Here is a 14368-nt window from a genome sequence, read left to right on the forward strand (position 1 = left end):
ATGGAGAATCGAGTGTGCGATAGAACGCGAACGTGTTATGCACAGAGCTGCCAGCCAGTGTGTTCCCTACGATCCCCAGTGCTTCTCAATTAATTAGAACGGATTTTGATCGCCGCCTCTGCCAACCGCACAGATTCCAGCTCCTGGCCCTTCAGGACGCTGACCAGCAAGTTTTCTCCGTTACCGCCAACGGCATGCACGACGACATTCTCGCCATATCCGCAATCCTTCTCTGATGGTCCGGCCTCGTCGTACTGTGCGAACGAGTCCTTTGTCACGCCGCTTTCTGGCGCCAGGAGAACTCGGTTTGCGAATTGTCGTGCCTCTTCGTAAGTTCGGAAGGAGCCTTCCACGTTCGTCTCCCTGGCTTCTCCACTGTCGTCCTCATCGTACAGGACAATTGTTTCAATGACGTGATAGAGCGGGAAATGTATTTTGTGGTCCTCGGCGTCGCTTTGGAACCCTTGCGTGTTTGGGGTGGTGGCGACGTAGCTACGGAAGACGGTCCCATCCTGCGCCTTCGCATAGACGGCAAGGCCTGTCCTTCGTTTGACATGATGAGCAGCAAACTCCGCCTGGTTTGTATCATACACGGTAAACCATTCTCGCTCATAGCCGGCCTCGAAGAGAGTCTTGTGTGCCTCGGCCTTGGCTGCCTTGAGATCTGTAAATGTCGCGCAAACTTGCAGCTTCTCTATCGCGCCGTTGGGGTCTCGTTGGATGTGAGAGGTGCTGAGGAGCACATGGTAGAGATTTTCGACGTCAGGGGTCTCCGTGCCATTTGCTTTGGTTGCCATGGTACGTCGTTATTTGCTTGAGTTTGATATTCTGAAGTGCTGGACTTTGAACTTTCGAGAGCTTGATTCGGGTTGTCTGCGGTGAACCTCGACTGTCGCTGCACCAACAATACTTATGGTCATGATGAGATGAGTCTGGAATCATCATAGACGAGCACTGACTTTCCCCACCAGCTGAAACCACGCCATGAAGGCAGTCTGCGGATATGTTGTGGCGTGACTGGGTCCAGAAGTGAGTCGTTCAACCAACGGGTTATGTAATGCTTGCCGTGTCGAATATCGTTTCAGAACAACGAATGAGCGACATTACGCACACTTCCTCTGGCCTTGTCATAACGGAATTGGCTCGGTAAGGCTGGTTGACACGACACTCTATCAAATAAGGCCCTGAACTCCAGTCACATGAGGAGCTAACCACCAGGACAACTTCGGGCAACCACGTGTGCTTCTCCTGACTCAACCACGGCCCAGCCGTTCCACCATGGTCTGATGTGCACTGTTGAAGGGTCTGCTGCTGAGGTCCAGCCCATGTTGCGGAATTGTATCCCGGCTGTTCGTCAAGCTGGGCTGATTTATGCCCGCCTTTGTTGCGAAGATCACTTGCACCCTAGCTTTAAGACGCATTCGAGCCATTACCGGGCAGGACCAAGCAAGACGCGAAGTATCTGGGGAAGCAGCAACTCATGATTCTCCTAGGAGCTCCGATGCCATTTACCGAACCTCCCGATATGATATTACTATCAATCGCAGGGACTAGTATGTCAGAACTCCAAGCTCCAAGAGAGTGCAAACGGCTGGCAACTCTCGAGCTCAATGCACTCCAACCTGATCAAATCACTCAACTCCTCATAACATGTCTTTTACAGCTTTGTCTGTTGTGACTGAGTCGCGGCCTTTTCCATCTCATCCAGATGGCTCTCGACTTCGTCTAGTTGTTTCCGCTGGCTTGCCAGCTTTTCTCTGATTTTCCGAATACTATACAGCCCCGTCGTCAGTCTCATGGCTCAAATCGCCACCCTCATTGGCGAGTCCGAGGTACTTACTTCTCCATCTCGTGCTGCTTAAAGTACATATTCTCCAGCACCTGTTCGCGGCGATTAAAGCTATCACTATTGTGTGCTCGTCAGCGAGAGGTCCGTGGGCTTTGGTGTACCTGGAAGGAAGATCTTACCTTGCCGCTACACCGCCTTGCCGTACTGCGCCAGTGTCGCCTGCACTCAGGAATGGCCTTGAAGTCACAAAGGTTTGAGACTGACAGAATTGCGGCGTCCTGATCCTGGTGGCGCAAATCCTGGGCATCTTGGTTCGCAACATTTTGATGATTGGTTATCTGGCGATTGTATCGCTGTGTTGTTGTCTTGTTTCGATTCAGCTATGGTTCGTAGTGATGTTCTGATGTGTGAGGGAAGTAAAATGTTAGCCAGAGGGCACACAGCTGTAGCGCAGATATAGTTGCCACGCTGCGAGGTACATTCCTGCGCACCAGCTCCTCTGCATGCATGTCTGAGTCGAGTTGGGTTGGAGTGTGACTGACTGACTAACTGACTGCAGTCGTATGATGAACCAGATCTCGAGATGCCACAGCTGCAGCGGCGCCTGCAGCTCGGTGCTTCTCGGCAGCATCAGATTCCACGCGTTCTCTGCCACGGGTCCTGGCAGGGATTTGTCGGGACCTTTTCAGGGGTTGGAGCCTTTTCCGACTCGCTTCGACGAAGTGGGTCTGCGGAGGCCCGTCTGCCAATGATTTTGACGCAGTGACCCGTAGGACCCACCCCCGGAACATGCAGGCCGAATAGATACGCAACATCACACCACGGAACGTCGTCTCGTCACCTCCCCTGTGCGCAGTCTTCACGTGATGAACGGGCATTCACGGTGTCAATTCGACACTGTGTATTGTGTGTACAGCAATGCGGCCATCCTATCCTTGCGAACCGATGTCTCCTGATACCGAGAATGGGAGGAACCAGTGGCCACCCGAACAATCCCTCCCCTCAAGCCGAGCACTCTTGTCGCTTCCGTCCGAGTCGACGAAGAATACGACCGGCAGATGGCAACGAGTCATCCAGCTCAACCACATGATGCACCAAGGAAGGCACTCAAGCGATGTCGGTCGGAGCCACGCTCAATGACACAAATACTGGCGAACCGACCAAGTTGCAACGTCTACGAAAACACGACAACCACATAACCTGGACATATTACTGATAACTACGGTCTCACTGACTGATCAACTCCCCCTCCAATCCAAACCCAACAATCTCATTCAAAACCATCAATATCGACCTTCCCAAATGGCAGGCTGGTTCTACATCACCTCGGACATGGACCCGTACCCCAAGATCCACATCCCGCACACATACCCGGAAAAGGGCCACCATCTCCACCACATCTCGACCATCCCCTACGTGGCGCACAACCTGTACTCGAAGTTCCACGACAAGGACCTCGACGCGCACCAGCCCAAGACCGACGTGCGCGAGACGACCCGGAACTTCTACCTGGAAGTCGAGCTCCCGGGCGTCAAGGACCACGCGGAACTCCGGCTCCGGTGGACAAACTCGCGCACTCTCCTCCTGACGAGCAAGACCACCCGGCCTGAAATCCCAGAGGAGGAATTGCTGGAGGAGCCCGCGCCGCCGGCGGCAGCAACAACAACTACTACGGCCGCTGACGCCGGGCAGCAGCAGAACGGCGGCGACATCATCACCACCGACCCAAAGACGGCACCGCCAGAGCAGAAACCAAAACCGAAGCTGCTGGCTCCTCACCTGACGATCCACGAACGGCCCATAGGCGAGATGATCCGCGCGTACAACTTCCCTGTCGACGTGGACCGGGACGCCACGCACGCGAAACTGGAGGCCGGGATCCTTAGGATTGTGGTTCCGAAGGTGGAGCATACTCCTCCCGCGACTGACAAGGATGGGGAGGAGAAGCACTTCCTGCATGTGCCGGTGAGGATTCTGGGCCACGGACATGACAAGGAGCAGAAGGAGAAGTAGAAGGACAAGTAGGGACCAGGGCAGGAGCAGAAGCAACAAGGATCGGGCGTCGGACGAGGAATTGTGGTTGGTCACAGGGTCGGCGGGATAGACTGTACTTGGTTCTGGGAAAGGATAGGTGACCACAGCGGTTTGGTGTGGCACTCGAGCTGGGGACGAGACGGGGTCACATTGATCGAGGGCCGGTAGCGTATGATATGACATAAAGAGATGCGATACGAGGACGGGACGGCAAGATACTTCACTGCTACTTAACGTATAATTGACGTGCCAGAGCCGCGTCTACTTCTCAGCCATGAGCGGTGGGTGGGGGACGGCCAGGCTACAGTGCGAATGTAGACGTCTGCTTGGGTCGGTAGGCCAGGCTGGCGAGGTGGTACGGAACGTAACGATTCATGACTACTGTCAATGATCTTTGCGTCCCCTCGAGACTCATCACGAACGACACGGAATGCTGATACGGAACTTGAATGGCGCTTCCCAAGACTGGCCATCCGAGCATCACAACACTTACACCGAGACGAGTCTGCACGGATGGCATGAACGCGTCGGATGCGAAGGTCTCGCTGCATGTATATGAAGAGATTGGCACCCGAACCCAAGAATCAAGCCATGAAGTCGTTGATTGAAGATACTGTAAAGTAGTAATAATGGTACAAAGCCTGCCTCATACGTCGTCCTCAATTCTAGCCTGTCTCCCCGGTCAAGCAAATCGGGCGCCACCCTTTGTAACGCACCAGAATAATTCCATCATCCGGGCAGGGTTACGGCAAGGCATGGCCTAAAGTAAAACAGATCATCACTCGTAAAAGGCATCACTCCAGACCTCTTCCTCGATGACATCCTCCTCTTCGACCCCTTCATCCACCCACTCGTGCTGCGCGACGCTTTCGTCCTCGGGCCACCAATTCATCGGCTCCGAACTGTGCGACGATGAATGCGAATGCCTCTTCTGTCTGTGTGCGTCTTTGTGCGTGTCGTGGTCATGGTGGACTTTGACGGGAGTGACCTGGACGAAGCTGGGTCTTCGTTCCCGTCTCTCCGCCGCCGCCGCCGCCGCCGCCGCCCCTGATGCTTGAGCTGCTTCTGGCTTCGGTGTCCTTGCACCACTGGGCGAGTACGTCGCGCTGAAATACTCCTTCTCACACCCATCAGCCGGGGTGCTTGGGGGAGGAGTCGTGCCCGTGTTGAATGTCTCGGCCGGTCGGATCTTGGCCTTTTTGACCCCCAGTGCAGCGGCTTGGTCGGCGGCGTTTGGCGCCAGAGGGAGAAACTCGGCCGCGAGCGGCGGTGCTAAGTACAGAAAGTCGCTGTAGTCTGTTTCATTGTAGTCGGAGACATAGGCGCGGTCTTTGACCTCTTCTGCAGCGGCAGCCTGTTCCCGTTGGTGAGGAATGGTGACCTGGAAAGTGACACATCAGTATGGATGGGATGAGGGAGGAGGAAGTAGGCTAGAAGGTGTTTGGTTGCTAGCTTACCGGGACTGGTTGGGATAGCATTTTATTTTTCACTCCTGAAGTTGTGAATCGTGATATTCGTCAGGTCGTCTCAATTGGTGTGAGTAAGAGATAATTGATGGTGATCTGGATTTCCTCGTTGGAATACGCTGAGCCGTGCAGCCGTTTTATGTTCAAGCCGTCCATGACTCTAGTCTGTCGTAAATGGTATACGCCTCATCCGAGCAGACAGCATCAAGGATCCTGCTGATAGGAGACTGAGTCAGCCAGTTGTCGTCCATCTCAAGTTACCGGAAACCGCCGTATCGTGTGCGTGGGCGTACAATACTGTGCTGTGTATGCGGAGACGACTGACTACTGGGTACAGCGATTGTGTGTGGCGTGATGGCACCGCATTTCCCCTGCAGACGGTCCTCGTGGACACTCCCCTCTGCGTACGGAGTACATGTACCGTTCACCGCTCTCGCCAATACAATACCCGTGCTGCGGTATTTGTTGCAGTCTTACGACATATCAGCCGACTCTTCTGGTGAGCGAGAACGTCCCTGCATGAGATTGTGTTTGACTCCACCGACCGCGTCAACACATTCCGTCTCTCCCTCTTCGCATCCCGCATGTCTTGTGTGCGCCATGTGCGCCATATGCGCCAACCTGCTACAGACACGGCGAGACTCACCTGCGGAACTCGATGCGCGAGAATCCTTTTGACACCCGGTTCCGAAACCGTCTCCCCGCATTTCACTCACTGCGACTAATGGAACCCGGGGACGCCTCGAGCCTCAAGACCATCGATGGTGTGAGACTCGACAATGCCTCGGGCTACTGACCTATGACCGGCAGCGCACGCGACACCAAAGACTTTATTCTGACCCATTTGGATGGGATTTGCGGCCCGGCAATAGATCTCAAACATGGGGTGACTGTTCGCTCGCCTACCGTGTCCAGCCACACCAGCCCCGTCCAATCATGCGGGCCAGATGGACAGAGACTCAACTTCCAGGCATCTCTCCGCGAACGAGTCCGAGTGCTTTTTTACGCTGATTCTACCGTCGTCTAACCAGTTCCGTGATGGCAAGGACCAGCCGGACGAGAAGTAAGTACCGGGCCTCTACTGGATACCCTCCGTAAGAGCTACTCTTCCCCGTCATATATATAACAATGTCGAGCAGCACCGGACACGAGTTAAATTGATAATTAAGCGAACCAAACAATGCAACACGCCGGATACCAAAATATGTACGAGATACCTATCATTATCAGCACTCCAGACTGCCACCCCGTGCCAGAGGGGCAACGGGCTATGGTGTCCGGGTCAAATGGACCAGAGACGCATCCTCCTCCTCCTCCTCCTTGTCTCCCAGAATCCCATCACGGCCCAGCGTTGACCACGTCGTTGGTCTCCGAAGGCACACAGACAGATCTCCCAGACCAGACTTTCATCAGCGGCGATTCGCCCACTACTCAATCCCATGGCGACTCTCCATTCACCAGAACACCCTTCGGGGCATGGACCGACCGTTTCTACCACAACCACATATCGACGCATCACCCAGGCAGCAACAACAACAACACCACCACCACCACCACCACCACCACCCCAGCAGAGTCGTCGCTTGCTCCTCCTGAGACGGATCTTCCCAACCGTCCAATGACACCGAGGGCAGATCTGTACAACGGCCAGACATCGGCCAATTTTGGCATGACTTTCGGCCCTCGACCGGCGCCTCTTCGGCGGGGCCGCTCGAAGCCGTCGACCTCTCCCAACAGCTATGAAGACCAGAAACATCGGATGATGATGAACTGGTTGGAGAGGAGAGGCACCGTGTAATAATATACCGCGGCTAGTCGGTGAGCGGAGCCCATGGCTCCAATCATGCCTGCCACAAGGCCCCTTCCTATGAAATTTCACGCCTTCACGCAAGTGCAGGTCGGACCTGCTTCAGATTGTACTTTGACCGATAACAACAGAATGAGAGTGGGCTTGAGGATTTCAATGAAGCGCACCGAAGCACCTTACTTACTTACATGCCAGCCAGGACTGGCCAGATTGCATAACGAGGGAACAGCGACGGTATTGTCGCAGGCACATGGGCGTTATCATGATTCATGCAAAGGTTCGACAACAAAATGTATATATACTCCTTAGGGTACTCCTTCGGCGTCTTGTTCCCCCAGGGGTAAGCATGAGCCAGCTTGTACCATAATAAGATGACTATATAAGTTACTGGTGGCTCGTGAATGCTAGAATGTTGAAAGTCTGTATTCGATTCGATATGATTTTCATATGATTTTCAACAGCCTACGTGCAGCCTCTTCTTTCCTTCCTTCCCCTTCTGCACCTCACCAACAATGGTAATTTCGTACTGTACTGACAAACTACCTCTAAAAGATGGCAACGCCATTGACAGGACTGGCCACCCCGCCCGGCACGTAACAAGGCACACTGGCGACAAAGAAACTCCACCGGCCCTGCCTCTTGCACTCGTCGCTCAACTTCTCCAGATCCATCAGCTCGCCGATATTGCACCCCCAGCCGGCCAACAACACCTCATGCATGCTCCAGTCAAAGGGTGTGGGCCAGCGCTCGAAGCTGGGGTGGTCGCTCGCCACGGCGGAGAAGTGGTTCCAGATCCACTCCAACACCTCGTCCGACTGTTCGACGCCACCCAGGCCGGGCGGCGACATGGACGTGAGACGCTGGACCTCGGCCTCGCCTTCGGGCGAGGCGACCATGTCGCGGTAACTCTTGAAGAAGCCCGAGCGCACGATGAGGATGTCGCCGAACCGCGGCGTGGTGCCCTGCCACTTGAGGACGTCTTGGATCCAGCCGAACTTGATGCCGGACGTGTGGAACTGGCGGAACTGGTCGCCGACGACTTCCTTCCCGGGGCCCTCGTCCATCCAGCGGCGGAAGTCGACGAGGATCCCGCGGCCCATGACGCCGCCGCGCTCGACGGCCTTGTGGATGCCGAGGATGTTTGGATTCTGCGCGCCCTTGGCCGACGTGCCCGCAATGTCCTCGACCGTGGTGTCGTTGTAGAACCGCCCGGCCTTTTGGTACCCAAAGTGCCGCAGCCCGTCCCACTGCGTCGACGACTGCGTGTTGAACGACCACGTGTCGTCGTGCACGATCCGCGGCTTCTTCTGGTACACGTCCTTGACGAACACCTGCCGCCCGAACAGCGGCTTCTGGCCCTGGAAGTCGAGCGGCGCGTCCAGCGGCACCCGCACGCCCGTCTGGATCTCCGACGCCGCCGCCGCCGCCACCGTCTCGGGCGTTTGCCGGTTGAGGAAGCCGAGCTCGTCCGTCTCGCCGTGGGCGCCCCAGGCGTTGAGCCGCGCCGCGTCCAGCGACTTGTTGAGCGGGAGGGAGGAGAACGGGACGGGAGGGCCGGCCATGGTTGTTGGGCTGTGGAGGGTCGTTGTGGTCCTGGAAGGGGAGAAGGTGGGAAGCTTACGCTGTCCACGCGCACGCTGTAGCAGTAAGACGGAAGTTGTAGTCAACGTAGTAGGTAGTGGTGGGTGACTGGTGAGGAAATCCACGTACCCTAATTCCCTACCTACCGGACGTCGCAGCTGAGGGTATATCAGCAATTGGAGATATGCGCTCTTGTCTGGCTCTCCATCGACGGCGTCTGCCCGAGGGAGGCAGTCAAGCTCGGCATAATATGGACACAGTGAGGGGAATTACCTTTGCAAAAACCGTAAACAAATGCTGGAAGCACCAGGAGGTGAGGGGTTGATGGTGTCGTCGGTAGCCAGAAGCCGACGGTCGGCGTTTGCGCGGCCACAATTGCCGAGGGTGAGAACTGAAAGCATACACAGTATACACAAAGCCAGCAGGAGGGCACGGGGAGTAGCGAGCATAAGTCGAAGTCTGATACTGTCTCCAGTCTGCATTCCATGACCGCAACAAGCGGCCCTTGGCTCGACTGTCCCGACGAGTGTTGAACACCATATAGTACGTGTCCACCAAGACCAACCCAATGCATGCTGTCGACTTTCCTCGCACAAGCACACGCCCACACTCACACCTCGCTCTATCCGCGTGGCAAGTAGACTGAACCACTGTCGTCGAAAATTATCTGTACAGCTTTGTGATGTCGATAAAGTAGTGGAAGGTCTCCTCCAAAAAAAGAATCGTGTATCTGCCTCCGGTCCGCAAGGAATACAGTATCGCCCTAAACCCCGAATAACCAAGTCCCGAAATCTTCATTTCTCAACCCCCGTTCGTGCATAGACTCGAGGCTTCCCTTCTATCAAGAGGCGTGCCCATTCACGCCGTTGACCTGCGGCTGCGGAATCCCAGCCACTACGCTGAACTGACTGCCAGCTCCAGCCCAGAGCAGCTTCTTATCTCTGACTGCCGTGTTGTCGATCATAGTCGCCAACTCAATATCGTCATCGACGCCTTGTCCGGTCTGATAGGTGGTACTGAATCCCCATGACCATGCCTTGCCGTTCTTGTCGATAGCAATGCAATGATCCGATCCAGCTGCGGCCGTGACAGCCTGGATATTGGGAACTTGTGTTGGCACGACCAGGATTCGAGGAAGGCCAGCCGAATCCCGCACAATGTCGTCCTCTGGGAGTTCCTTGACCTTCAGGCCTGACTGATTGCCGTCGATTCTTCCCCAGACGAGTAGCTCATTCTTGTCGGTGACAGCCACCGTATGGTGCGAGCCCCCTTGAATACACGTCACTTTGCCTTTACCGCCGAGCGTTTTGACGACAATAGGCATATGCACATCGTTGCCTTTGCTGTTCCCGCTGTCGTCAAACTCTTTGGGGATGCCTGTCTGGCCAAAATTGTTCAAGCCCCAGGAATATACTTCTCCGCTTTGTTTCACGGCGAAAGAGTTGTAAGCTCCAGCACCGACATAATCGACCTTCTTGAGCGTGCCGATAGCCATTGGCACCAAGCTGTTGGTTGCTCTTCTCTCCAATATCCTCCTACCAAGCTGGTTCTGCTGTCCTGAGCCCCAGCAAAAGACAGCGCCATTACTCTGCAACGCTAGGACATGGTTCGCACCCGTCGCCAGCTGAACAATCTTGCTGAGGCCACTGATCAACTTCGGTCGCAACTGAATCAGTGTGGTAGGATCGAATCCGAAAATGCCTTCATTTGAGCGGAAAGTCCCCCATCCGTAGACTTCACCGGTGGTTGTGAGGGCGAAAGTAGCACTGTCAGTGCAGGCAACTTGAGTGAACACAACATTCTCAGGCACGCCAGATAAGTCGACTTCGCCTGGAGTGGACTCCCGGGGATTGACAGCAGTCTCTGAGCCAGAGTCCGAGTCTGAGTCACTGCCTTCGTCCTCATCGACGTCTCGAAGACCGCCTTCCCATGCAGTGTCTCGGCCTAACGCGCCCTGGTCATTGACGCCCCATGTCAAAATCTTGTTGTCATAAGTCAAGGCCGCTGTGTGCATTCCACCCACCGAAAGCGCCACGACGCCGACATCAGGACCGAGGTTGGGATTGTAACGCGGTCTCTTGACTTCTGTCTGACCTTTGGCGCTTCCCAGGCCGAGTTCACCCGAGGAACCCTCTCCAAAAACGAAAACACTCAGTTTCTGAGTCGGAGGTTGATTGATCTCGGCCTTCGCTGTCTTGGGCTTCTTAGCAGCGGTGGTCTTTGCTGGTGCAGCAGTTTCGCGTTTGGGCGGCTCGGCTTCTTTGACTTCAGGTGCAGGCTTCGTGCCAACCTTGGGTCTCTTGACGCCGTTGACCTGAGGCTCATCCTCAACATGGTCTTCAGCTTTCCGCTTCGTGACCTTCTTCGCAGGGGCAGTGGATGCTTTGGGAACAGCTTTGGCAGCCTTGGGGGATGCCGATGCCTTTGTAACAGCCTTTGGCGATTCCTCTTCTCCCACCCGTTCACGTGTCATCCGTGGCGGCTCAGGAGTTGTCTTCTTGACTTCTTTTGCTTTGACAGTCTTTGCCTTGTTTGCAACCGCGGGCGCAGCCTTTCGGGCACGAGTGCCGGACATTGTGGGTGGAGAGATCTGACGCGATAGATGCTTCGGGCCACGAACGGATCGGAGCGGACTCGAGTGTTGAGTTTGAATCAGAAGCAGAACAGTGTGGAGTGTATCTTGATGCGGAATTGGTCTGTGAAAGTGAGAAAAATAGCCTCAGAGGCAGGGACAGAGAAGACAGTGAAGAGGACGTGGATGATGCAACGGCTGCTCATTGAACGGGGCAGCTGTCGCAGTGAGGCGAGCAGTCGGAGACAAAAAATGTTGTTAGCGCAGGGCCGTTGTTGTGATTGGACGCGCCCTGACGCGCTATAACTGGTGCAACGGAAATTCCAGATGACTAAGCAGTTATTGTCGTCGAACACCATTGTTCATTCCAGCCACGGCTTTCAATCTATTCATCTAACTCATCACGTGTACTATCGAGCTTTGAACTCGATTTACATGCTCACTGCAGCTCTACGAACAGGCGACCACAGGAGTTCGCGTCAGAAGGAATGGTATCATGATGGATGGCAGCTGCTCATGTTCTCGTGCTCATACCGACTTGAAAGGTATCAACGCCTTGATCTCGCACATTTCGTTGCAGATGGTCTGAGCCGGACACACATTGCTAGCCTGCTAGCTCAGGAAGGCGGAGGCCCTCAGTTCCTGGAGGAAAGTGTAGCCTACCGCTAGCACCGTGCAAACACGAGGACCGTGCTTGACGGCACACACGGGTGAATGTAGCACCGCCTTTCGAGGAAGACCAATCGAAGTCTCTATCTGGCCATTTGATGGGCTCGGCTAGGGTTTCAATTTGGGATCTGGCAGGCCTTGACTTTCGTACCGATCCAGCATATGACACTCCAACCGACTGGGATGGGACCCATGCAACGAGAACTTTTCGGCCCATGGCATGGACCGTGGCAGCCAAAGAGACGAGCACCTGAAAGACGTTGGCACAAATACTAAAATGAGAACTCGACACTCAAGATCAGTGTTCTATGAGAATAAGTCACCAAATCTCAAGGTGTGGTAAGACAGAGCTTCGCCAACTTGCCCCTACCGCCGTACTCTTGCTCAGTAGGCAAAAGCAACAGCCGAAGCCCACTGCTCCACTGATCTCACTATTTTCACCTTCCATCTGCGTCTGTAACATTCGCTTCAACTCCCTGGGCAAAGGTGAGGACGACTTAGGAGTCCTAGCGGTAAGTTCGGTCCAGACTGGTGGAATTGCTGAATCGATCTTGTTCTACAGCACCTCCGAGCTGACCATCAGGCAGCTATCGATGTGAGGAATCTCAACTTGCTTCTGCCCAGAGAGTAGCACCATGATCTGTGTCCAATCTCGAGTGTCCCAAATGCTCAGACGACCGGCTTCAACTCTCGGTTTCCTTTTGCTCGAGGATTCGGGGCGTTCTCGTTCTCCTGGATATAGAATCGACGCAACAACATGATAGCCTCCTTTCTGAAGATCCCTCCATAACTGGGATAGCCCTCCTCTAGACCCTTATCAGAATTGACCGGCAGCACACTTCCATTTCCTCCGAATCGATCATTGCCACAGCCGTAGTAGACGCAGCGAATACCATACTGTCTCAGAGCGGAAGCACACATGATGCAGGGCTCAACCGTGACGTAGAGATCGGTCTCCTTGAGTTTGGCTTGTGGGAACTTCTTGCAAAACTGAGCAATAGCGAGAAATTCGGCATGCCGAGTTCCGTTGAGAGATCGATTGGTGTCATTCATCCCACGAGCAACCACCTCGCCCTCATACACAAGGACGCAGGCGACTGGTGTTTCTCCTTCCTTGAGGGCTTGTTCAGCAGTATCAATAGCCTGGAGCATGAATCCTTGGTGAAGTTCGAGGTTTGCCAGGACATGGGGATGGAGTTTGTCCTTGTCGTTGGTAGGTTCTGGCTTGATGCCGGCCAGAGTTGCCATTTCGTCGTCTGAGGTGTCCATGTCAGCTAACGAAAGGAACTCTGACCCTTCAGGCCCAGGTGTGCCCTGAAGGAAGTCCATCTCGGCTACATCCTGACTCACTTGAGAGGAAGAGAAGAAAAGAGTTGAAGCTGTTGACTCTGGTGATGCCTTGTCACGGCTCGTGCGTCGCCGTAGTCGGCTTTGTTGCCTTGTAAAGGAAGTGGAGGAAGCGGATGTCTGTCACGTTGCCGGTGATCTGAGAACGAAGGGAGGAAGAAGTGAAAGAAAGACACATGCGACAGGTTCGCTGCCACAGTTCAATCTTGATTGCGTCGCAGCTATCCGGATCATGGCAGGCCGCAGTTGCCTGTTGACGCTGTTGGTGCTTTATGCGTGCACCGTCCTTGCTGCTGCCGCCGACGCAGCTGCTTCCAAACTGCCCAACTCGGTCACCCTTTCCTATGAAGTGATCGGATCCTCCTCAGTGAAGCCACTGGCTACCGTCTTTTACGACCCTAGGACGTCAAAGCACACTCTGTCATCATGGACTCCTCCCGATCTAGAGTCACTCCAATCTACGACACCTGAGCCTACCTCATCCAAGCTCCTCCGCATCCTGCTACCGAACGGCAGCTCGACGATGACGACGTTGGACACCTTCAGCGACAGTGTCTACAAGAAGATTGATCTCTGGATCTCTCCGGACGACGGCTCAGTCTACTCGGCCTCCGTCTCCAGTCTGTCACCTCCACCGTTGACCCCGGAAGAGGAACATTATCAGAAGAAAGTCGCCAGGGCCAAGGCAAAGGGAAGGCCTATACCACCTCCACCTCCCATCCCAAAGACGAAGAAAGCAAGAGAAGAAGCCGCTGCTAGAGCTGCCATGCATGAGCCTATCCGAGTAAATCTGCTTACCTCGAGTCCTGGTCCGTCGCCGGTTCTAGCGACAAGAGCTCCCCCTCAGGTTGACGCCGAGGGAAGGGAAGTTCCACAAGAAGAACAACAGGAGAAGAGCTTCTTCCAGAAATACTGGTGGGTGTTCTTGATCGCCACAATGTTGATGATTACAAGCGGAGGCGGCGAGAAATGATCTAGCTGGGGTGTGATATCGGAGTGACGATTCTACATTCATGTTCCCCAGCGCCCACAATGCGGCAGCGAGACTGGGACAAATTTCAGAAGCGAAGTCCTGTGCTTTCGTACGGATTGTTAGTCAGCTC

General features: G+C 54.7%; 9 protein-coding genes across 9 annotated transcripts; 3 read left to right on the top strand and 6 right to left on the bottom strand.

Annotated features, from left to right (window-relative positions):
* Positions 1-89: 89 nt before the first annotated feature.
* G647_06380 (uncharacterized protein) lies at positions 90-797 on the bottom strand (the record flags this gene model as incomplete). Its single annotated transcript, XM_008730701.1, has 1 exon — positions 90-797. One exon carries the CDS (start codon positions 795-797, stop codon positions 90-92), a length of 708 nt encoding a protein of 235 aa, XP_008728923.1.
* Positions 798-1657: 860 nt separating this feature from the next.
* G647_06381 (uncharacterized protein) lies at positions 1658-2096 on the bottom strand (the record flags this gene model as incomplete). Its single annotated transcript, XM_008730702.1, has 3 exons — positions 1658-1772; positions 1841-1906; positions 1969-2096. The coding sequence occupies 3 exons, from the start codon at positions 2094-2096 to the stop codon at positions 1658-1660; spliced, it is 309 nt and encodes a 102-aa protein (XP_008728924.1).
* Positions 2097-3091: 995 nt separating this feature from the next.
* G647_06382 (uncharacterized protein) lies at positions 3092-3802 on the top strand (the record flags this gene model as incomplete). Its single annotated transcript, XM_008730703.1, has 1 exon — positions 3092-3802. One exon carries the CDS (start codon positions 3092-3094, stop codon positions 3800-3802), a length of 711 nt encoding a protein of 236 aa, XP_008728925.1.
* Positions 3803-4601: 799 nt separating this feature from the next.
* On the bottom strand, positions 4602-5301 carry G647_06383 (uncharacterized protein; the record flags this gene model as incomplete). The annotated part of the gene is made up of 2 exons (XM_008730704.1): positions 4602-5204; positions 5281-5301. 2 exons carry the CDS (start codon positions 5299-5301, stop codon positions 4602-4604), a joined length of 624 nt encoding a protein of 207 aa, XP_008728926.1.
* A 1168-nt stretch (positions 5302-6469) lies between these two features.
* Positions 6470-7087, top strand: G647_06384 (uncharacterized protein; the record flags this gene model as incomplete). The annotated part of the gene is made up of 1 exon (XM_008730705.1): positions 6470-7087. One exon carries the CDS (start codon positions 6470-6472, stop codon positions 7085-7087), a length of 618 nt encoding a protein of 205 aa, XP_008728927.1.
* A 554-nt stretch (positions 7088-7641) lies between these two features.
* On the bottom strand, positions 7642-8658 carry G647_06385 (uncharacterized protein; the record flags this gene model as incomplete). Its single annotated transcript, XM_008730706.1, has 1 exon — positions 7642-8658. The coding sequence occupies one exon, from the start codon at positions 8656-8658 to the stop codon at positions 7642-7644; it is 1017 nt and encodes a 338-aa protein (XP_008728928.1).
* An 860-nt stretch (positions 8659-9518) lies between these two features.
* On the bottom strand, positions 9519-11252 carry G647_06386 (uncharacterized protein; the record flags this gene model as incomplete). The annotated part of the gene is made up of 1 exon (XM_008730707.1): positions 9519-11252. One exon carries the CDS (start codon positions 11250-11252, stop codon positions 9519-9521), a length of 1734 nt encoding a protein of 577 aa, XP_008728929.1.
* A 1335-nt stretch (positions 11253-12587) lies between these two features.
* On the bottom strand, positions 12588-13247 carry G647_06387 (uncharacterized protein; the record flags this gene model as incomplete). The annotated part of the gene is made up of 1 exon (XM_008730708.1): positions 12588-13247. One exon carries the CDS (start codon positions 13245-13247, stop codon positions 12588-12590), a length of 660 nt encoding a protein of 219 aa, XP_008728930.1.
* Positions 13248-13497: 250 nt separating this feature from the next.
* Positions 13498-14238, top strand: G647_06388 (uncharacterized protein; the record flags this gene model as incomplete). Its single annotated transcript, XM_008730709.1, has 1 exon — positions 13498-14238. The coding sequence occupies one exon, from the start codon at positions 13498-13500 to the stop codon at positions 14236-14238; it is 741 nt and encodes a 246-aa protein (XP_008728931.1).
* Positions 14239-14368: the final 130 nt, after the last annotated feature.

The sequence above is a fragment of the Cladophialophora carrionii genome, assembly GCF_000365165.1.
Source record: "Cladophialophora carrionii CBS 160.54 unplaced genomic scaffold supercont1.5, whole genome shotgun sequence".
NCBI lineage: Eukaryota > Fungi > Ascomycota > Eurotiomycetes > Chaetothyriales > Herpotrichiellaceae > Cladophialophora > Cladophialophora carrionii.